At 34.6% G+C, this 23,681-nt stretch overlaps 1 protein-coding gene across 23 annotated transcripts in view; it reads left to right on the plus strand.

Annotated features, from left to right (window-relative positions):
* Positions 1-23,681, plus strand: part of SCAF11 (SR-related CTD associated factor 11) — an 88,172-nt gene that overhangs the window by 40,009 nt on the left and 24,482 nt on the right. For 12 of the 23 annotated variants that reach the window (XR_014051530.1, XR_014051525.1, XR_014051527.1 and 9 more), the window contains 3 exons: positions 8,998-9,075; positions 11,689-11,789; positions 13,637-13,698. Coding sequence is in view for 12 of the 23 variants with exons in the window: in XM_081483143.1 (XP_081339269.1) it covers positions 8,998-9,075; positions 11,689-11,789; positions 13,637-13,698 (241 nt within the window). In the remaining 11 variants the exon portion in view is untranslated. Of the gene's footprint in view, positions 1-4,892; positions 5,062-8,997; positions 9,076-11,688; positions 11,790-13,636; positions 13,699-23,681 lie in introns of all 23 variants that reach the window. The other 11 variants (XR_014051531.1, XR_014051528.1, XR_014051529.1 and 8 more) reach the window with 1 other exon arrangement.

Here is a 23,681-nt window from a genome sequence, read left to right on the forward strand (position 1 = left end):
CAGAGAATTTTTATATAGATTATTAAATTTCTTCCTTATATCAGCCTTGTGGGATAACCAGAACAGATGTAACAGTGTCTTTCCATTTTACAGATGAGGCAACTTGGATTTTGTGTTCTATAACTTGGCCACGGTCTCATAGCTTAAGAGGCAGAAATAAATTTATAACTGCATTTTTCTAATTCCCATATTATGAACTAATTTCAAAGTTAGAGATATTGTTGAGGTTCTTCATAGATAGTAAATGATTGAGAAATAGAAAAATTTGGGACTTTTAATGTATTATGTTGATACAGTTTGTGCCAAGTAGATCATGGTACTGCTGTACAGTGAGTATTCATTATGAGCCCTATTGTTATGAATTGTGAAATAAAAATTTGTCACACAGATCATGCTATATTTTTTGAGGTAGTAATTTGTCAGTGTATAGGAAATAAATCTTAAAAATATTTTTAGTATTAGCTACATTCAAATTGTTTGTTGTCCTTAAGCACATTAGAATTAATTGCCTTTTGCATAATTGGGGTTTTCACAGTTCTTTGTCTTACCTATATTTCATTAATAGTGTGGAAAAGGGAACATAACTATACTGACTAAGGCCAAGTTCTGGGAGGACGAAAAAAAGATTTGTTATACCAATTGAATTCATAATAGTATACTTGAAACAGTTCTAATTAGATAAAAGTCTAAACTGGTCTTTGGCAAGAAAGGACTCAGGATAGGTGAAAATGTATTTTGGGGGAAAATCTTTTGAGTTTAATTATTTAGTGTAATTCTGAACACTCCTGTGTGTTTGCAGGAGTGTTTACTAATGAAATGAGAATGCATATTTTTCTCTGCCACCCAACTAATGATTTCATCTGTGTTGAATTTAGTGCACCATGGTTTGCTCTGTGATTAGATATCTTAAAAATAGAGGCATTTTTGCTTCCAGTAGATACTAGATGGGCAGAAGTCTTCAATTTGATGCTTTTTGTAAGATTATATGCAGTGACCACATAATAGGGAGGTTCAACAACCGTGATTTGAGTGTGTGTTTTTCTCTGGAGATTAGAATATATAAAATAGACTTGATTCACCTCCTTCATTACACTGCATGTATGTTTGACATAACCATTAGCTTTATCATGGTGTGCAAGTTCAGTTTTCTCTAGAGTGTGAATTTAAAGTGGTACTACTAGGTTGTAGACAATGTACATATTCAACTCTACTAGATAGTGCTAAACTTGTCTGTTTTTTAACTCTTGCTGAATATTTTTAGGTTGAAAATACTTGATTACATACATAATGTTACAATCAGCACTTTTCTCGCATGTAATGTCTTTCTTGTGTTGCTTCTTTGGATATAAACATTTTATTGAAGCCAATTGCTTTAAAGAGAAAATATGTTTCTGCTGTACTACCATTAATTGTGTTACAGAGGGGGGGAATTGGGTTATTGTTTAAACAAAAGTAGTTAACTTTGAAAGTAGAGAATAAACAGAATATTCTGAATTATTTCATTGTCCATAATGGGAATAGCATACATCAGTTAAATAAGCCATTTAGGTTGAGCAGTAACAAGAGCACAGTCTTGTAATAAAATGTTCATTGTAAACAATGAATACTGGTTAACGAAATCACTTAGGATTTGAACTAAATTTTCAGTTTGAATCTTTTATTGGTATGATAAAAAATTAGATATGTTTGAGGTATATAAGCACTTTGACAAATAGAAACAGATTTCATGTTCACTAGTGTACTTATTCATGACCATTAGTTATTAAGATCTCTCTTCTCATTTTCCTCAGCCTCCTTCTATTCTTAAAGAGGCATGTAGTTTACTTTGGATTTAGATTTTAGCATTAAGTGTCCATATTCAGTCTCTGTTAACTGGCCAGGCTTGCGCTAATAAGGCTTTCATATATATTCTTTCATTTAAATTACTGTATTAATGGTTATTTGTTATTCAGGGCAAGGATCCTGAACTCTTAATTTGTTTCTAAATACTTCAAGAGATAGCCTGAAATAAAAATACTTAAAAATTAAAAAAAATTGATCCATAGTTTTAAATTTTACTAATGTTCACTTCTAGTAGGAAGTTAGAAATCAAAAGTGAGATTTACAGTGACTGGAAATCTACATAATAAGAAAAAAGTACAAGATGTATTCAGGGTCACCTTCTTAGTCTTCTCTTTCAGAAGTTCTGCTGAGCTGTCTGAGATTTGTACTCAAGATTCACTAAAACATGATCTGGAATAGTTGTCAGGAACCAAGAAGAACTCATTTATTTACTGTCACCTTAGTATTTTAGGCGTTGAAGAAATTCTCCATAAGAAATAAGTAAAATATGTAATAGTCTAGTATATTTATTTTGAACACACCCCTGGAATTTCTCATGTTCTTAAAATCAGTTCAGTCGCTCAGTCGTGTCCGATTCTTTGCGACCCCATGAATTGCAGCACCCAAAATCACTATTAGTTTCAATTTCTTTAAGCTCTAAAATTTTGATTTTGTGGTTATTTAAAACAAAAGCTATATGAGGACTTTAAAGTGAGTAAGTAACTGAATTTAGTTGCTGGATATTTCATAGCATCTACCTTACCTAGGGCAGAAAGATTCAGAATAATGGAAATGATGATCTTCATGGCCTAGAGCCTAATGGCTTCCCACTAGGGACACTAGAAAAAATTGAAATTAAACATGTCTACTCTACTCTATGTGTAATTTCAAGGATCTCAAGAGATGGTAAGCCTGTTGGTTTATAAAATGAAAATGATGATGTTGAAATAGAATATTAATTTAAACAAAGACATAGTAATTGGCACTTTAGGAAAGTTGAAATTCTTGCTATTTTAAAGCATCAATATTAGAACTGAGAATCTGGAACTAAAGGAGACCTTTGACCTGATGAAATATGTATAGAACCAATACATTAAATTTTACCAGCTACTTAGAAAGTTAAGTATTTTTACTGTGAGCAAAAATGCATTCTAAACATGTTGAGGACATTTAGTTTTCACATAAGTTTAATCTTGATTGTCTTGAGTTGGCACATTTTAAGTAGATAATTAGAAAGGTGAAGGCTAGAGTAGTTTGACACATGGCCATAGTATTCACAGCCAATCATAATTATGATGCTCAATAGACAATAGGATAAGCTACACACAGACACACATATACATGTTAAGAAAATAAGATTTATGGTTTGACAGGTTGTCAAGAAGTGGTTAAAATTTTGACCCTTAAAAGGTTAAAGTTTGAGGACTTGGAAACATTTCATGTTTGAAGTGTTTAAGGTTTTTTTTTTTTTTTTTTTTTTAAACTCTATTTAAAGGAATATGCAATATGTATGATTAGGAGGTTCTTGATATCCACTGGGGTTCTTTTCACTTTTAAGTAACATAAATATTCCCCTTATTTTTTAACTAATTATTAAATGTGATTAAGTTTCCTACTATAAGCAAATTATCCTCCCTCAACTTGCTGAGAGCTTCAGTTTGAGAAAGTAAGGTTAATGAAATAAAAATTTGACAATTGGCAAGGGTATGTTTTCTCTCGTGAGAATAGAAATGAGGAGTCTTACTGTGGTGATATATGGTTCTTGAAGAAGTCAGACAACAGTGTTCAATGCAGACAGGTGAGGAGTATATTTTTGAGTTAATAATACCAAAAAAATCAAAATATGACTAGTTGACTTATATCTTGACTACTGATGTGTTTTATACAGATGTTCCCTTAAGCAATCGGTAGAAAAATTTATATATCATTCTAGTGATTAGATTATTGTTGGGTAACATAATTCAGCAGAGTTTTATTGCCTGGATTTTCCCAACAGTTTTTGCTAAAATTTAATTTTTCTTTATTCCTGAACTAAACCAAATCTGTTACATAGTTCTCAGTGAACAGTAATTTAAACATATCTGTGGAGCACTACCATTAGTCCTTATCGTTACAATTTATAAAGCATTGTTGAATACATTAATTTATTTAATTATTGCAATTTATGCAGTAGGTGATTCAGGGCTGTCTATCTTCATCCTTAAAGTAGATTAGAGAGGTTGCTAGTTCTGACTTCTCCAGAACTTGAATTTGTAACTGATTATTCCAAATTCCCAGTTGTTTTCACTGTGTAGGTTAATTCTTTGGTATAACATTTGGTAGAAAAAGAATATGTTTATATTGTGAATGCTCATTATCTAAAGCATATATATAATAGATTTTCATTTAATATTCTGTTTTTACCAGTTGGGTACATTGATGTATATTTCTGTATAGTCTAATTTTAAATGTCAGAATTTATAAAATGATTTATATAGATAGTTTATGGGATTTTCTCTTTTCATGCTAGAAAAAGAAAGTCTTAACTATTAAATGTCAAAAGAAAAAAAGATTAAAAGTAATTCTATCCAACTGTTGTAATACATCTTTAAGAAAATGAAAGTTTCTTTTGAATAGTTAGATAAACTGTTTTCTTGCTGTTAATTTTATCACTGACAGCCACTTGTCTTGTAGGGATACATTCCTGAAAGTGGGTTATAAAGAACCATAGTTTCATTAATATGCATTGACAAGGACTGTCTTGAAAGAACTGGTTAAATGTGGTAGTGTATATGTAGGCTGACTACAGGTGAGCACTTTCATTAGGGGTCCAGACTAGGTATCTTGGGACCATCAAGGCGAAAGGATAGGTCCTTGTGAATGGCTTTAAAATAAGCATTAACCTGTCATAGTGTAATTCCTAAATCACTTTTGTTGATTTTGAACTGGAGTTTTATTTAATGTGCTCTATTTATCAGTAAGAGAGATTCATGTTTTAGAGATTCCCATGGACAGACAAACCTACCTAAAGCATAGGTACTGAGATTTAGTCTTTAAGCACTTACCTTTAACACTTGCTTCTCTCTCTCTAGGAGGGGCTATCGGTAGGCAGCCTTTGTGATTGAGGATAGAGCAGCAGCAGGAAGCAAGAAATATTAGAAATCAAGAATCCTGAATTCCCAAATAAGGAAGGTTTCGTGTTCTTACATTTAAATATGGGTTTGTCTGAGCTGGGAATTTACAACGCTTCAGAATACTAGGGTATGTTTTACTGAAATCATTAGGAAGATTATTTTTTCTATTGAAATCGCCTCCTTAACTGATACAACTTTACTACAGAGCATTCACAGTAAAATGTATGCTCTGTTCTTTTAATACATGTTACATTGTAAAGTAGTGATCACATTCTGTTCATTTTGTAGCTGTATCACAAAGTTGAATGATATTCTATTACTTTGACTGTGAAACTAATTAAATAAGATACTTTAAAAATTGTGAAAATAAAAGTCATTGTCAGTTAAAATAGGTGAATGATTAAAGAGTATATTTTTATATATATATATAAGGACTCAAAATGGTGAATAACCAAAGTGTATTTATTTTTGTTGTAAGATTTGGGATAATTTTCTTCAGAACTAAAAATACATTTTAAAGCAGAACTAAGTGTATTTTTAAATTTCATTAGTTTTAAATGTGAATTTTTAAAACTACACAACTTAAAAACTAAATTAGTTATTTTAGTGATGCAAACTGAAGATTAGAATATCTTTGAGATTTTCCAAATGGATATCTGCTGAATTATGAGGGTGAAGAATCCTCAGGAATGCTTTAAAGTTAGGCCAATGCAAACCATTATTTAAAACCTTTTTTTCCCTGTTAAAACTATTTGATCATCATAGATATATAATTTTATGCTTTAGTGTCTATTAATGATGGTGTTTTTGAGCTTTAGCATATGCTAATATAAGATACTCATATTTTTCTTAGAGTATACATTAAGGAAAAATTAAAGATCCACTTAATTTAAAAAAAATCTGTTTTGATTTCTTTTTCATTTAATTCTTCTTTAATCACTGTTTACTGAAGTATGCTGTGAAGACTTAACTCAGGATAATTGAGTTTTCTGTTTCCCCTTTGAAATGCTTTGCTAAACTGCTTTAAGGTCAGAAATAGATATCATGATTTCTCAGTAGCCATAGCAAAAGATATTTTGTCTATTTTAGATAGCTTATTTTCTCATGTATGCTTTTGTTGTTGTTGTTTTTTAATCTGGGGAGGATAACCTGTTTTTAAGAAATTTTTCTAATGGCTAAGCCTGAGCCAAAGAAAATCTATTAATTTATTTTCTAGTGTTAACTAGATTATCTTTAGAAAATATAAGTATATACAGATTATCTTAATATATAGCAGTAGTTTTCCAGCTACTACTTTTATTTCTGTCTTTTTCTTTTTGTTTTTTAAATAGCCCTGAAACCCTTTCTTCACATGAAACCTTACACATATCCATGACAATTATGCTTATGGAAAAAAGAACAAAACCAAAATCTTACTCAAAACTTTTATTATCTGTAAGAGATCAAAATGGAATGACTTAGGTTAGAACCCTGATACTTTGAACATGGTAAAGGAAAGAGTGCCATTTAGCTGATGTCAACAGAGGAAATTTAATAAAGAAGAAAATGAGATTGTGTAATTTCAGAGTTTTAGAAAGGTTTGGTGTATCTAACATATATCTGATATTTAAATTCCTTTAACACAGTGACTCTTTTTGGATCGTAGTGTTACAAGTTGAAATAGATATAAAAATAGTTTAATGTCCATATATGTCATGAACTTTGAAAAGTCCAATTAAAACATCGTTAACAATTTTGTATCTCTTACATGTATATATACATCATATTGTGCGTTTCTTTTCATTAGTGAACCAAGCTTTTTTATTATTAGTGCTATAAAGCCAGTTGATGTTTGGAAGACTTTACATAATAGTGTATGCCATTAATTCCTGCAGAAACCTCAGAGATTATTGTTATCCCCATTTTCGCAAAAGAGACATAGAAAGGCTATGTAATTTGCTTAACATTAAACATGAGGAAATGGCAGCCCACTTCAGTATTCTTGCCTGGAAAAAATCCTGTGGATAGAGGAGTCTGGAGGGCTACAGTCCACGGGGTCACAAGGAGTGATGTGACTGAGCACCTAAGCACACGCATGCATAGACAGGGCAGAATATGAAAATAGACAGTAAATCCAGAGCCCTTACACATCTATCTTAATAGTTTTTTTTTTAAATGAAGGAAACAATTATTTTATGTATTTAATGAATTCTTATCTAAATTTACCTTTAAAATAGAAAATGCATTTTGAAACTTCAGTAAAAGTAAGTACTTGAAGGTTTCCACGATAGAGTATTCTTTTGAGTTATAAATGTGTTAATACAACTTCTAGGCTAAGACATTTTATGCAGTAAATGATAATGTAAACAACAGTCACATAGTTATGATGCCGAGTTCTTTGAACTAGAATTGCTATTTGCAATGCATTATTTAAAAGGTGTGGACAGCTTTGTTGCTCCTTGTAGCAAAGTTTTTTAAGGTCAAATTTTTCTGAAGGGAAAGTAATAGCATCCTAAATCCATGGTACTTGGAAGTAAGCTGAGGTGGGTTCTACCAATCTGAACCGATTTAATGCAGTAAGGAAGGTCACATTTCCTAATTCAGGTACAGTGTAAAGCATTTGATCAAGGCCTCCCTACTTAGGGAAAGAAAACTCGCTTTTTAGCAGGGTAGTAAAAAGTAATTCAGTTTATGTTTTGGCTGCTCCCAGAGTAACTCACAAGCTTTTGTGAAAATGTGTTATGCGATCAGGGGCCACACACGTTCTGTTCTACTTGCACCTGGTTTATCTTGGTTTGTGCCAAAGTCCAGAAAAGCAAAAATCACATTTTTCCACTAGGAAATATAGGATTATTTATCAAAACTTGATTACTGCCTTTTCTTTTAGACTGTTAAGTTGTTAGAATCCTGATTTACTTTTATAACCATAGGTATTAAAATATCACCTTTTAGTATGGTCTTCATAGACTACAGGATGTTCCCTTTTACCCTAGTAGACAACATACTTTACCTTAAAATATTTAAATAATATAAACCTTTCCCTATACAAACATTTAATAATATTACCAGAGAAACTGTTAATTAAGAGTTGATGCACATTAATTTTGAAAGTACAGGAAATAATACTTGTGTCAAAATAAAGATTTAGAATTACAGAGTGGGCAGAGGACAATTTTTCTTAATCTATAAACAAAGCCTAATGCAGTTTGTAAAAGAACAGCAAACTAATAAAAAAAAGTTAGACAAAAGGCATGAATAGACAGTTAAAGAAAAGGATCTTTTAAGAGCCCTTAAGTATGAAAATATTTTCAACCTTACTCATATAAAAGATATAAATCAGAACTGTTATGACATATTAAGAATGGGGCAGCTGTGAAATAGTAATATGAGCCAATCTAAGATCGGTAGATAGGGAATTAAGAGAAATACAAGATTCAGTTCAGCATCTGAATTTTATATTTAAAAGATAATGCGTGTTATGTATGAACATTGATATCTCCAAAAAGATATGAAAGAAACTACTTCTGGAAAGGGTATCTATGTGACTGAGGGAGGAGTGGAGAAACCTTTCCTTTACTTTTTTTTTTTCTTTTAAATTGCTGGTGAAGCTGCTTATTCAAGATTCCTTTGGGGGGAAATATTGTTAGAATATTAAAATCTGTGAGGGACCTGTCCAAGCCATTCCTTTTACAGCTTATTTAGAATTCCTCAAGTGGTTTGGATCACAGAACTAATGATTTCAGCCCAGCTTCCTTTCATTGTAGCTGTAGTTCTCAACTGGGCAGCAGGTCTTAATAGGTATTATCTTGATAACAGCAATCTTCTTTCTCTTGTTAATTGTATTCCACTTATTTAGCATACAGTAGTTGCTCAATAAATGTTTGAATGAATTTTTTGAAATTACAGTATTTATTTGTGACATGACACAGATGAAAAGTGTTTCATCTGTATCTTTGAAAGAAGAAAAAATTGTTTTTCTGTTGTTTCCTATTCCAGTGAAAAACTTACCATAAATGTTATAGTTTAATTTTGACCTATTTTAAAGAGACATTTGTAAAGTTATAATTTGTTGATGATTTTTCAGACGCTGCCTTCATGTCCTATTGACCGGAAACCTTTTCAGGCGGTGTTTAAATTCAGTGTATCAGAAGGTTGTGTTAAGGTAAGGCTTAGAGTTTATTTTGCAGAATGAACTGTGTAAACTTAATTGAGATGATTTTGCTTTAATAGATACTTGAATGTACTTGTGAATTAACTAAGTTTAATGTGTTTAATCTCTATTAAAAAAAAGAATGGAATATTAGATTCAGAGACAACCCCCACAAACTTCCACAAAAACTTAAGTCCAAAATACCTGAAAATTGTTTTCATGAAAAGCATATAATGTTGAGAAGATTAAACAAGTAAAATTAAATGTAAAATGGTGTCTTTGTTCTTAAGTGCTGGTACTTGAAGGAAACCGCTTAATTGGAGAAAAATATGGGAGTTTGTGAAAATCTTGAGAAGGATGAGAAGGACTTCTCACAGTTTCACAGCTGTTTTGGGCAGATAACTTTTCTTTTGTTAAGTACAATTTTATTGTAATGCTTAATCCTGATCACATTCTTGAGATGCACACATCACACTGATGTTATTTGATTATGAACCATGATTATGATTTGTATTCACATTTTTTTTTGGCTTACCAAAAAAAGAAAGAAATAGAAATAATATTCGTAAATTGATGAATAAAAAGTGAAAAGTGGAAAGGAGAGTAAGTAGTAAGTAAAGTGAAATGTGTGGGAAAGAGATTTCTTGACGTTATTGCTGATAAATCAGGAATGGTATTGTAAAAATGAAAGTTAAAAATGAAGATATACAATATATATAAATGATGCCATTAATGATAGCAGCAAGACTGGTTGCTGTCTTTGTGAATAGAAAGGGGTATGTAAGCAACGTAAAACTATTTAAACATTAAATATTCATACTGTAGGTGTTTATAATTTGTTTTGATTATTTTCTCCAGATGAGTCTCAGTGACATAAGGTATAAATGAGACTGCAATTCAAATAAAATGACATATGTAAAAGATCCTGCATGTTTAATTGTGTAACTCTGGACATTATGCAGATTAGTATATATCTTCAAGAAAAGATAAAACATTATGTATATATATGTGTGATAGTATAATTAAAATTATAAAGCATAACTTCTCTGAAAGATGTGTTCTCTGTTTTTCTAGACTGTGTGTGTATACACACACATGCACACACACACACACACACACACACATATGTATTATGTTGCATGAAGTAGCCTCCAAAGATACTCTGTAAAATTTTGTTCTGTTACTTGGAATAAAATACATGTTTTATTTAATAGGATTTGAATGTTACTTAAAAGTTTGGAACAGTGCTGATCTAATTTTGTCAAACTTAAAATGTATTTTTTATCATGTGATATTGTCTATATACTCTTAATATCTCTTTGCCCTTTTACTTCTTTTGCATCTTTATTATCCTTTTTCCTTTACAATTAAACTTGAATGAGACATTCATAGTTGCTTATATTTTCAACCAATTATTGGACATCTCTATCTAGAATACCAAAGGAATCTAAGCATTAACAAACCCCAAACTCACCTCATTCTCAGCCCCTTCGCCAGCCTCAGTTTATGGTACTGTCATCTCGGTCACCCAGATCAAAAGCCTCTGAAAGTTTTCCATTTTTTCTCTTTTCATTATTTTTGCCTCCTCTTTCTGCACAGTGTCTTAAATTCACCCCGTTTCATTGCCTCTTTGTAGACCCTCAGGCTGTCTTTCATCTAGACCTGTTCTGCCAATAGAAATATACTATCAATGCAAACCACTCTATAATATAAACATTCTAGTAGCCACATTAAAAAATAAAAAGAAACAGTTAAAATGAATTTTTATATTTTGTTTAACATTTAATGTATTGTTTCAACATGTAGTATTTTAGAAGAATTGTTATTGAAGGATTTTATCTCCTGTTGTTTTTGTTGAAATCTAGTATATATTTTACACTTACATCTCATTTTAAACCAGCCACATTTTCACATGCTTAATAGTATATGGCTAGTGACTATTGTCTCATACAGTATATAGTTCTACACTGTTACAAGAGCTTCCTTCCAGTTTCCTGGCTTTTATAGTCTCTCTTTAACTGGTTCATTCTCCATATTACTGTCAAAAAAAGCAAATTTGATCATTTCATTCACTTACTTGTAAACCTTCATTTATTTTCTGATTTCTATAGAATTATTTTCTTTTTCAAGGCCTTTACCGTCTGGTCCTAATATATTACATCAGTTACATATCCTGCTAACTTCTTCTTCCACATCCACATTGGCTTCTCTGCACTCTTTTTATAACTGTGTTCCCTCCATTTATAATATGTTTTTTCGTTAGACAAATTCCTATTCATTCTTTAAGACCAACTCATAAATTATCTACTCATTCAAGTCTTCTCTGGTATCTTCAGATAAAGTCAGTTCTACATACATATAGATAAGATCTGTGTTTATATTTCTGTTATGAGCATACTCCTAACTCATTTGCATGCCTCTCTCTTACTGATTTGCTTCCCCAGAGCTTAGCACAAATACTCAGTTTATAGTTTAGCATACTTGAACTAATACGCTCATGTATTTGGGCTACACTTTAATTTAGACGGTATGCTTCTTTAATTTTTTGTTCTTTCAAGGGAAATGTATAGGCTATTTGTGATCCTGGATTAACACTCTAAATAGATCATTTTGCTTTTCTCACAGGTTCAAGTAAAAAGACAGTTGAGAGAAACAAATGACAAGAAAAAAGAAAACTCTTTTAAGAAACAGCTATCCTGTCAGGAAAATTCTAAAAGCTGTATGAGGTTAGTGATGAGCTTGAGGAATGGAATCCAACTGTGTAGAATCAGAAGTTAGCAAATAAGAAAACTTAAAAAAATGATGTGAAATTTCAATGTATCTAATTCTTTTAAAGCATTCCCTTGATATTTTAAGGACAGACCAGATGAAATCTGAGAATATAATTTATTTGACCTTTGTCTTTGATGAATTAGTTTTTTATTTTAGTTTTCTGCTAGTTTGTTATAGATGGATACTTTTATAAGATAAAAGTTACAGCCATGTAAAAAAAAACAAAACACAAGCCATTATGGATAAGCATTGGTATACAGCCTACATTTTGAATAATTGGTGTAGTATTTATGGGCAGAAAATAGAAAGTAACTAATGATACAGGACAGCATTCTTCATGAGACTGTTGTAATTGAAACTATTATTTTTCTCCTTTTGCTTGTTTGTGTTGTAGCAGACACTTGCTAGTACTGTTACAAATGTTTATGTTTGAAAAAATTTTTAAACATGTTTGGATTTCTTAGCTACTATGTTAATACATAATTGCCTAGAAATACTTAGAACTCAAGTTTAACAGGTATTAAGGTAATTTTTAATTAAATTGAATTAGTGTACTGGAAATTTATTAATGAAAATAGCTTGTTGCAGTACTTGTAAAATGTAACCCCTTTTTGATCTGAACTATATTTAGAGCTGCTGCAAAGTTGTATTAAATCAGTATATTGTCAAATTTATAGTTAAATCTATGGCTCATTAGTACATTTCATCAGAATACTAATATCGTAAGAGAGTAAATGTATTACTAAAACCATTGACAATATTCCTTGAGATTTACTGAATTATGCCACTTATTTATAACTCTGTAGCTGTCTAGATCTTAACTTTTGGGAAGTTATAGACTTATTCAGGAATCTGAAGAAAACTGTAGAGAACTTCTACCCGAAAAGATACGTCATAAAATATACTTACAGACAAAAGTTCGTTGATTTTAAGGGATTTGTGGAACACTCAGTTCAAAAGCCCACCCATAAACCCAAGTTAATAACTTCAGTAGAGCAAATTAATTATACTTGAGTCAGCTTTGATTCTTCCATTTATGTTTGCTTAGTAAATAACACATTATCCCCAGGCATAATGAAGAAATACCTTTTGCTAGCTTTATTCTTCATTCCTCTCCTATTCTTGGCTATGGCAATGTCATAGATACACATTTTTTCAGAATTACCCAGTCCTCTTGACTCCTCCTGAGAGTGCAGTGCTCCTTATTATGTGACCTGTAACAGGGTCATACAGTGGGTTCAACACACCTGAGGTAGTCCACACGCTTAGCTGTTTTTTTCTCAAGGACTTGTAGTTGAGGAATGGTAAAAGGAAGTAACAGATGCAAAATAATAATTTGCTTTTGCCCACCAAGTCACATCATTAATGATTTCTCTCAGGGTAAATCTGTCAGTTACTAGATTTTTACTGTACATTCTTTTTGAAGTCTTTTGAATGTTTTTTAGAATTCCTCTCAGTCTTATATTTATTTATAAGACGTATGCCTCATTTCCAGCACTTAGAAAATAACCCATTTGTTGTTGCCTCTCCATTCTAAAGATGTAAGACTCCTCTTTCTGATACTTTCGACTAGTTCCAGGGAAAGGGATTGCAGTAGTGTTTTGTTTCGTGTTAGTGAATCTCCTTTGTAATCATTGGAGTGGAGAGTGGCAGCTAAGTGGGGAGTCCAACTCATCATGCTTTCTTTGCTAAAATTTAAAACTTGGTGCATAATAGCTTTCATTGTTGTGGGCAATGGATTGAAAATAAATGAGCAGAGTAACAGTTTTCTATTATTTCACCTCTTTATTGATGTTTACAGAAAAAAGGTCATAACAGAAGATTTGTTAAGTGCAAAACTTTTTGACTTGAAGATGATACACAGTAAGTGACTTTTTCCTTGTATGTTCTACATTTTTTTCTTTGTTTCTTACTTTAATGCTTCTGCCAAAGTTCTTACAAGTAATATTTTGGCTTGGAAATCAGTCATACACAACAGAATTCTGCTGAGCTCTGTGTACATTGTATTCAGTTCTACGTAAACTACTTTCATGGAATCATTTATACTGTTTCTTACCCTTGGAGGAAGGGAAGGGGTCAGTGAATAAGTGTGTGTGTGTGTGTGTGTGTGTGTGTTGGAAAGGAAAATGAGAAAAAGGTATTTTCCAATTACTCAGTTAGCAGCCTACATTGTGGTCTTAACTCGACTCATTAGTGCCGAAGTCCTTAGGGGAAATGAGATAAAATACCTTGTGGGCCAATAAGTGTAAGCAGTAATGAGGGAAGTCTAACAGTAAGAAGTTAATCCACAGTTCCCAGAGGAAGTTGTGGTTTGGCTTCAAGCCACACTTAATTTGAAACTTTATTTGGAAATAAAACATTTCTTACCTGTTTATCTATGTACTGTCTTTAGTTGCTCAGTCGTGTTTGACTCTCTGAGACGCCATGAGCTGTAGCCCTATAGGCTCTTCTGTCCATGAGGTCTTTTAGTCAAGAGTACTGGAGTGGGTTGCCATTTCCTCCTTCAGGGGATCTTCCAGGCCCAGGGATTGAACCTGTGTCTCCTGTGGTTCCTGCATTGGCAGGGTGGATTCTTTACCACTGAATCACCTGGGAAGCCCACATGTCTGTTTGAGCAGTTAAATATGCCTGTCCTTTGTTGTTGTCTAGTGTTATGGTTCTCTAATACAAGAAAGCTTTGCAGCAGGACCTAAGAAAAATGTCACTTTAGTGCTTTGTGGCTCCTCTTTGAAACTTAAGCTGTCTATTTTTTTCCCAAAGAACAGCTTACTATGAGCTAATTGTAAGCGTGGAGAGGTGAGCATTTATTTTCCATGCTAGGTTACAGTTAATTTCTATTTATAGATATAATTAATGAATTCATTGTTCTTAAAACTAAATGGTAATCAACTTCATTTTTTATACATTTGAATACCATGTTTGGGTGGTGTTGTTACTGTTTTTATAATTTGAATTAACATGGTCTTTCAGAATTATAGATAATCCCAGATTTACAGATTAATAAATATATGTCTTTAATAATTTACTGTTAAAGTGAAATTTCACTAAAAGAACTTGAATGGTTAGATAAACATTTTTCTTTAAAGAACTTTAGATATCAAAACTTCTTTGTTTTTCTGGGTAGTTGCTGTAGGTTAGCATTGTTTTTTATTGAATAGCCTTTGTTTTGTGGCTCTAGAATCAGATATAAAATTTACTGCTGAGGAAGATTAAATGATGTTACAGGTTTTCTCTAGGTAGTGTAGCACACTCTTACTATGATAATCTTAGTTTTAAGACTGCTGTAATTTTCTTTAAGTGTGCGTCTCCTGCCTGGGCTTATTTTTAGAGAGAGAGAGAAACATAGGCAAATCTTAGACCTATAGTGCTTGAACATAGTGAAAGCCATTTATAAGAATCTTTGATTCACTTAGATTTGAGTTTTGTTTTACTATTTAGAATATGGAATACTGCAGCCATGAAATTAAAAGACACTTACTCCTTGGAAGGAAAGTTATGACCAACCTAGATAGCATATTTAAAAGCAGAGACATTACTTTGCCAACAAAGGTCCGTCTAGTCAAGGCTGTGGTTTTTCCAGTGGTCATGTATGGATGTGAGAGTTGGACGGTGAAGAAAGCTGAGCGCTGAAGAATTGATGCTTTTGAAGTGTGGTGTTGGAGAAGACTCTTGAGAGTCCCTTGGACTGCAAGGAGATCCAACCAGTCCATCCTAAAAGAGATCAGTCCTGGGTGTTCACTGGAAGGACTGATTTGAAGCTGAAACTCCAATACTTTGGCCACCTCATGCGAAGAGTTGACTCATTGGAAACTCATTGGAAAAGACTCTAATGCTGGGAAGGATTGGGGGCAGGAGGGGAAGGGGACGACAGAGGATGAGATGGCTGGATGGCATCACTGACTCGATGGACATGGGTTTGGGTGGACTCCGGGAGTTGGTGATGGACAGGGAGGCCTGGCATGCTGCGATTCATGGGGTCGCAAAGAGTCGGACACGACTGAGCGACTGAAGTGAACTGAAACAAGTTTTCAGTGAACCTTCTAAGCCAGTTCAGTAGTTAACTTTTTCCTTCCTACTTATCAAGATATAATTGACATATAAAAACACCAGTTTAAAGTGGTAAGCATAGTGATTTGACTTACATACATGATACATCATAAAATGATTACTGTAGTAAGTTTAGTGAGCGTTCATCATCTCATATAGATACAACATTAAAAAAATAGACAAAAATTTTTTCCCATGTGATGAGAACTCTTGGGATTTAGATTGACTCTCTTAACAACTCTCATGTATAATAAACAGCAATGTTAATTATATTAATCATGTTTACATTCCATCCCTCAGTCACTTCAGTTGCATAGTCATGTCTGACTCTTGGTGACCCCACTGACTGCAGCACGCCAGGCTTTCCTGTCTATCACCAACTCTTGGAGCTTGCTTAAACTCACGTCCATTGAGTTGGTAATGCCACCCAACCATCTCATCCTCTGTCATTCCCTTCTCCTCCTTCCTTCAGTCTTTCCCAGCATCAGGAGTTCCCAGCATCCAAGGAGTTGTTTGCATTAGGTGGCTGAAGTGTTGGAGTTTCAGCTTCAGCATCAGTCCTTCCCATGAATATTCAGGACTAATTTCCTTTAGGATTGACTGGCTTGGTCTCCTTGCTGTCCAAGGGACTCTCAAGAGTCTGTTCTCCAACACCACAGTTCAAAAGCATCAATTCTCGGAACTTAGCTTTCTTTATAGTCTAACTCTCACACCCATACATGACTACTGGAAAAACCATAGCTTTGACTAGACGGACCGTGTTGGCCAAGTTATGTCTCTGCTTTGTAATACGCTGTCTAGGTTGGTTATAGCTTTTCTTCCAAGTAGCAAATGTCTTTTAATTTCATGGCTGCAGTCACCATCTGCAGTGATTATGGACCCCAAGAAAATAAAGTCTGTCACTATTTACACTGTTTACACTGTTAATTGTTTCACATGCCGTGAAGTGATGGGACCGGATGCCATGATCTTCGTTTTTTGAATGTTGAGTTTTAAGCCAACTTTTTAACTCTCTTCTTTAGCTTTCATCAAGAGGCTCTTTAGTTCTTCTTTGCTTTCTGCCATAAGGGTGGTATCATCTGCGTATCTGAGGTTATTGATATTTCTCCCAGCAATCTTGATTCCAGCTTGTGCTTCCTCCAGCCCGGCATTTCGTGTTGTGTGCTCTGCATATAAGTAAAATAAGCAGGGTGACAATATACAGCCTTGACATACTCCTTTACCAATTTGGAACCAGTCTGTTGTTCCATGTCCAGTTCTAACTGTTGCTTCTTGACCTGCATACAGATTTTCTCAGGAGGCAGGCAAGGTGGTCTGGTATTCCCATCTCTTGAAGAGTTTTCCATAGTTTGTTGTGATCTACACAGTCAAAGGCTTTGGCATAGTCAATAAAGCAGAGTAGATGTTTTTCTGGAACTCTCGCTTTTTCGATGATTCAATGGATGTTGGCAATTTAATCTCTGGTTTCTCTGCCTTTTCTAATCCAACTTGAACATCTGGAAGTTCACGGTTCATGTACTGTTGATGCCTGGCTTGGAGAATTTTGAGCATTACTTTACTAGCGTGTGAGATGAGTGCAATTGTGCGGTAGTTTGAGCATTCTTTGGCATTGCCTTTCTTTGGGATTGGAATGAATATGAACCTTTTCCAGTCCTGTGGCCACTGCTGAGTTTTCCAAACTTGCTGGTTTATTGAGTGCAGCAGTTTCACAGCATCATTTTTTAGGATTTGAAATAGCTCAAGTGAATTCCATCACCTCTACTAGCTTTGTTTGTAGTGATACTTCCTAAGGCCCACTTGACTTTGCATTCTTTTGACTTCGTTTATCCAATTCTCCTTCCCTCACCACTTGCCTCTGGTAACCACAAATCTTATCATTTTTTCTATGATTTTTGTTTGTTTTTGAAATATAATTGACCTACAATATTATGTTAGTTCTGTCACACAACTTAATTAATCAATATTTTTGTACATAATGATCACCATAATATGTCTAGTTACTATCTGTTATTATATGAATGTGTCACATAATTATTGACTATATTCCCCACACTGTACGTTTCATTGTACCTCTTAATCTCCCTCACTTGTTTCTATCCTCTCAGTTACCTCCCCTCTTTCAACAGCTGTGTCTCTGTATCTATGACTGTTTTTGTTTAGCTGTGTTTGTTTTGTTTTTTAGATTCCACATATAAGTAAAATCATGCAGTATGTGTCTTTGTCTGTCTTACTTATTTCACATAGTATAATTCCCTGTAGGTCCATGTGTGTTGTTGCAGATGGCAGAGTTTTTTTCTTTCTAATGGCCGAGTAATATTCCATTGTATGGAATATGTGTGTGTATTTCACATCTTCTTTATTCATTCATCTGTTGATTGGCACTTAGGTTGCTTCCATATCTTTGCTATTATAAATAATTATACAGTGAAACATGGGAGTACATATATCTTTGTGACTGAGTGTTTTATTTTCTTTGGATAAATGTCCAAGAATGGAATTAGCAGATCATATGGCAGTTCTATTTTTAATTTTTTGAGGAATCTCCATAAGTTTTTCATAATATCTGCATCAAGTTACATTCCGATCAACAGTGCACTGGGGTTCTCTTCTCTCCACATCCTCACCAACACTTATTATTTGTTATCATTTTTGATAATAGCCATTCTTATAGGTCTGAGGTGATATCAAATCATTTTGACTTGCATTTCCCTGATATTTAGTGATGTTGAGCATCTTTTCATGTGCCTGTTGGCCATTTGTATGTTTTTAGGAAAATGTTTATTCAGATTCTCTGCTCATTTTAAAATCATGTTCTTTGTGTTTTTGATGTTGGGTTCTTTTAAGTTTTTAATTCCTTACTGGATATATTGTTTTCAAGTAAGTATCTTCTCACATTCAGTCTGTGGCCTGTTCATTTTGTTGATAGTTTCCTTCACTGTGCAAAAGCCCTTTAGTTTGATATAGTCCCATTTGGTTGGTTTTGTTTCCCTTGTCTAAGGAAACGAATCCGAGAAAAAAAACTGATGTCAAAGAGTTTTTTTCTTCTAAGAATTTTTTATTTTCAGGTCTTACATTTAAGTCTTTAATCCATTTTGATTTTATTTTTGTTCATGGTGTGAGAAAGTTGTTTAGTTTGAGTCTTTTGCCTATAGTTGTTTAATTTTCCCATCATCCTTTATTGAAGACTGTCTTTTTCGCATTGTATATTGCTCCCTCCTTTGTTATAAATTAACTAATTGCCCATAAGTGTGGATTCATTTCTGGATACTATTCTGTTCCACTGGTCTGTGTGTCTGTTTTGTGTCAGTACCATACTGTTTGGATGACAAGCTTTGTACATAGTATAGTTTAAAATTAGGGAGTGTGATGCCTCTGGCTTTGTTCTTCTTTCTGAAGATTGTTTTGGCTGTTCAGGGTCTTTTGTGTTGCCATACAAATTTTGTAATTGTTTGTTCTGGTTCTGTGAAAAATGCCATTGGTATTTTGTTAGAGATTGCATTGAATCTGTAGATTGCCTTGGGTAGTATGGTCATGTTAACAGTATTAGTTCTTCCAACCCATGATCACACTATATCTTTACGTCTGTTTGCGTTGTCTTCAGTTTCTTTCACAAGTTTCTTAGAGTTTTCCAAATAGAGATCTTTTACCTCCTTAGTTAGATTTATTTCTAGGTATTTATTCTTTTTGATGTAATTTTGAATGGGATTGTTTTCTTAATTTCTCTTTGTGATAGTTTGTTGTTAGGGTGGAGAAGTGCAACAGAGTTCTACATATTAAATTTTTATCCTGTAACTTTAACACTTGCGTTGATGAGTTTTGGTACTTTTTTAGTGGTGTCTTTAGGATTTTCTTTGTATAGTATATGTCATCTGCAAACAGTGACAGTTTTACTTCTTTCCGAAATGGATGCCTATTATTTCTTTTTATTCTGTGGTTGCTGTGGCTAGGACTTCCTATACTGTGTTGAATGATAGTGGCAAGAGTGGGCATCTTTGTCTTCTTCCTAAGCTTAGAGGAAATGCTTTCAGCTTCTTACTGTTGAGTGTGATGTTAGTTGTGGGGTTGTCATATATGGCTTTTATTATGTTGAGATATGTTCTCTCCATTTCCATTTTGTTGAGATTTTATCATAAAGGGATGTTGAATTTTGTTAAAAGCTTTTCGGTGTCTATCGAGATTATTATATGGATTTTATTCTTTAGTTTGTTAATGAGTATCACATTGATTGATTCGTGGGTATTGAACCATTCCTTTATTCCTGAGATAAACCCCACTTGATTGTGGCATATGATCTTTTTTAAAGTACTTTTATCACCTTTGTTGAGTATTTTTGGGTGGATGTTCACCAGTGATACTAGCAGTAATTTTTTTTGCGCTGTCTTTGTTGATAGCTCAGTTGGTAAAGAATCCACCTACAATGCGGGAGACCCTGGTTTGATTCTTGGGTCGGGAAGATCTGCTGGAGAAGGGATAGGCTACGCACTCCAGTTTCTTGGGCTTCCCTTGTGGCTCAGCTGGTAAAGAATCCACCTGCACTGTAAAATTTTGAATACATGCGTGCTAAGTTGCTTCAGTTGTCTCTCACTCTTTCCGACCTTATGGACTGTATCCCACCAGGGTTCTCTGTCCATGAGATTATCCAGGCAAGAATACTGGAGTGGGTTGCCATGCCCTTCTCCAGGGGATCTTCCTGACCCAGGGTTCAAACCCACGTCCCTTAAAGGCAGGTTCTTTATGACTGGCACCACCTGGGAAGCCCAAATTTTGAATAGCTGATAAAAATTTATTTCCTGCCAGAAGGTTAACATTTTCCAAGACCTGTAACTTAATGCCATGTCTACTTATGTTAGGATGCCTGAAGTAATTTATTTGGTTTAGTATAGGCGGAATATCCTAAATACCCTAGGGCTTCCCTTGTGGCTCAGCTGGTAAAGAATCCACCTGCAAAGCAGGAGACCTGGGTTCAATCCCTAGGTTGGGAAGATCCCCTGGAGAAGGCAAAGGCTACCCACTCCAGTATTCTGGCTTGGAGAATTCCATGGACTGTATAGTCCATGGGGTCACAAAGAGTTGGACATGACTGAGCAACTTTCACTAAATCTGAATCTAAAAGGCAGAATATTGCTTAATATTTTATGAGTGGGTAGAATAAGAGTACTGATACTTATGTAATTATGAGTAAATGTCTTAACAGCTCTGGATTGACTTGAAGGATATTGGGTACTCATTGATTACCCATTTAGATTTTTTTTTTCCTATGATGTTGCTTTTTTACTTGTGGAATTTAGTAATTCTTATTTAGCTAATTTTTTTTTCTTGCTTTGAGATAGATTATGTACCTGATGAAAAAGTGTAGATTTAGGATTATGTTTAATGAATATTATTCAGGTATAAATTCTAAATGCATGCTCAGCACATACTCAGTTTAAGGTGTACATACTAGGATGGCAAAGGGGAACTGAGATGAACTCATTCATTCAACAAACTATGCAAAGCAGCCCTAGACTTTTAGGAATGTAGTACTACACAAAAGAGACAAAGCTAACAGAGTACCTTTTGTGGGCAATAAAGAGATAAATGTGTATTATGACAGGTGTTGTAAGTGCTTTAGAGAAGAGTAAAGTCAGAGTAGAGAGACAAAGGGTGATGGCTTCTGGAGGTGATTATGTAAGGCCTTGGAGAAAGCCTCTTGGATTAGATTATATTTGAACAGCAATCTGGAAGAAGTAAGAGTCAAGCCATAAACAGATCTTAAGGGAGAGTATTCCAGGAGAGGGAACAGCAAGTGCGAAAGCCCTGAGATAGGAGCAGTCACATTCAAGGTCAGGAGGGGCAGTTGTGAGTAGATACCCCTTGTCCAAGGTAAGGAGCAACGGCTGCACTTTGCTGGAGCAGCTGTGAAGAAATACCCCACGTCCAAGGTAAGAGAAACCCAAGTAAGACTGTAGGTGTTGCGAGAGGGCTTCAGAGGGCAGACACACTAAAACTAAAATTACAGAAAACTAGCTAATCTGATCACACGGACCATGGCCTTGTCTATCTCAACGAAACTAAGCCATGCCGTGTGGGGCCACCCAAGACGGATGGGTCATGGTGGAGAGGTCTGACAGAATGTGGTCCACTGGAGAAGGGCATGGCAAACCACTTCAGTATTCTTGCCTTGAGAACCCCATGAACAGTATGAAAAGGCAAAAAGATAGGACACTGAAAGATGAACTCCCCAGGTCAGTAAGTGCCCATTATGCTACTGGAGAACTGTGGAGAAATAACTCCAGAAAGAATGATGGGATGGAGCCAAAGCAAAAACGATACCCAGCTGTGGATGTGACTGGTGATAGAAGCAAAGTCCGATGCTGTAAAGAGCAGTATTGCATAGGAACCTGGAACATTAGGTCCATGAATCAAGGCAAATTGGAAGTGGTCAAGCAGGAGATGGCAAGAGTGAACGTCGACATTCTAGGAATCAGCGAACTAAGATGGACTGGAATGGGTGAATTTAACTCAGATGACCATTATATCTACTACTGTGGGCAAGAATCCCTTAGAAATGGAGTAGCCATCATGGTCAACAAGAGTCTGAAAGGCAGTACTTGGATGCAATCTCAAAAACGATAGAATGATCTCTGTTCGTTTCCAAGGCAAACCATTCAATATCACAGTAATCCAAGTCTATGCCCCGACCAGTAATGCCGAAGAAGCTGAAGTTGAACGGTTCAATGAAGACCTACAAGACCTTCTAGAACTAACACCCGAGAAAGATGGCCTTTTCATTATAGGGGACTGGAAGGCAAAAGTAGGAAGTCAAGAAACACCTGGCATAACAGACACATTTGGCCTTGGAGTACAGAATGAAGCAGGGCAAAGGCTAATAGAGTTTTGCCAAGAGAATGCACTGGTCATAGCAAACACCCTCTTCCAACAACACAAGAGAAGACTCTACACGTGGACATCACCAGATGGTTAACACCAAAATCAGATTGATTATATTCTTTGCAGCCAAAGATGGAGAAGCTCTATACAATTAGCAAAACCAAGACTGGGAGCAGACTGTGGCTCAGATCATGAACTGCTTATTGCCACATTCAGACTTAAATTGAAGAAAGTAGGGAAAACCACTAGTCCATTCAGATATGACCTAGATCAAATCCCTTATGAGTATACAATAGAAGTGACAAATAGATTTAAGGGATTAGATCTAATAGAGTGCCTGATGAACTATGGACAGAGGTTCGTGACATTGTACAGGAGACAGGGATCAAGACAATCCCCATGGAAAAGAAATGTAAAAAAGCAAAATGACTGAGGAGGCCTTATAGGTAGCTGGGAAGAGAAGAGAAGCGAAAAGCAAAGGAGAAAAGGAAAGATATTCCCATCTGAATGCAGAGTTCCAAAGAATAGCAAGGAGAGATAAGAAAGCCTTCCTCAGCGATCAGTGCAAAGAAATAGAGGAAAACAGCAGATTGGGAAAGACTAGAGATCTCTTCAAGAAAATTAGAGATACTAAAGGAACATTTCATGCAAAGATGGGCTCGATAAAGGACAGAAATGGTATGGACCTAACAAGCAGAAGATACTAAGAAGAGGTGGCAAGAATACACAGAACTGTACAAAAAAGATGTTCACGACCCGGATAATCACGATGGTGTGATCACTCACCTAGAGCTAGACATCCTGGAATGTGAAGTCACATGGGCCTTAGAAAGCATCACTACCAACAAAGCTAGTGGAGGTGATGGAATTCCAGTTGAGGTATTTCAAATCCTGAAAGATGATGCTGTGAAAGTGCTGCACTCAATATG

Source organism: Giraffa tippelskirchi, chromosome 4 (assembly GCF_054371585.1).
Source record: "Giraffa tippelskirchi isolate mGirTip1 chromosome 4, T2T-mGirTip1v1.2.pri, whole genome shotgun sequence".
Lineage (NCBI taxonomy): Eukaryota > Metazoa > Chordata > Mammalia > Artiodactyla > Giraffidae > Giraffa > Giraffa tippelskirchi.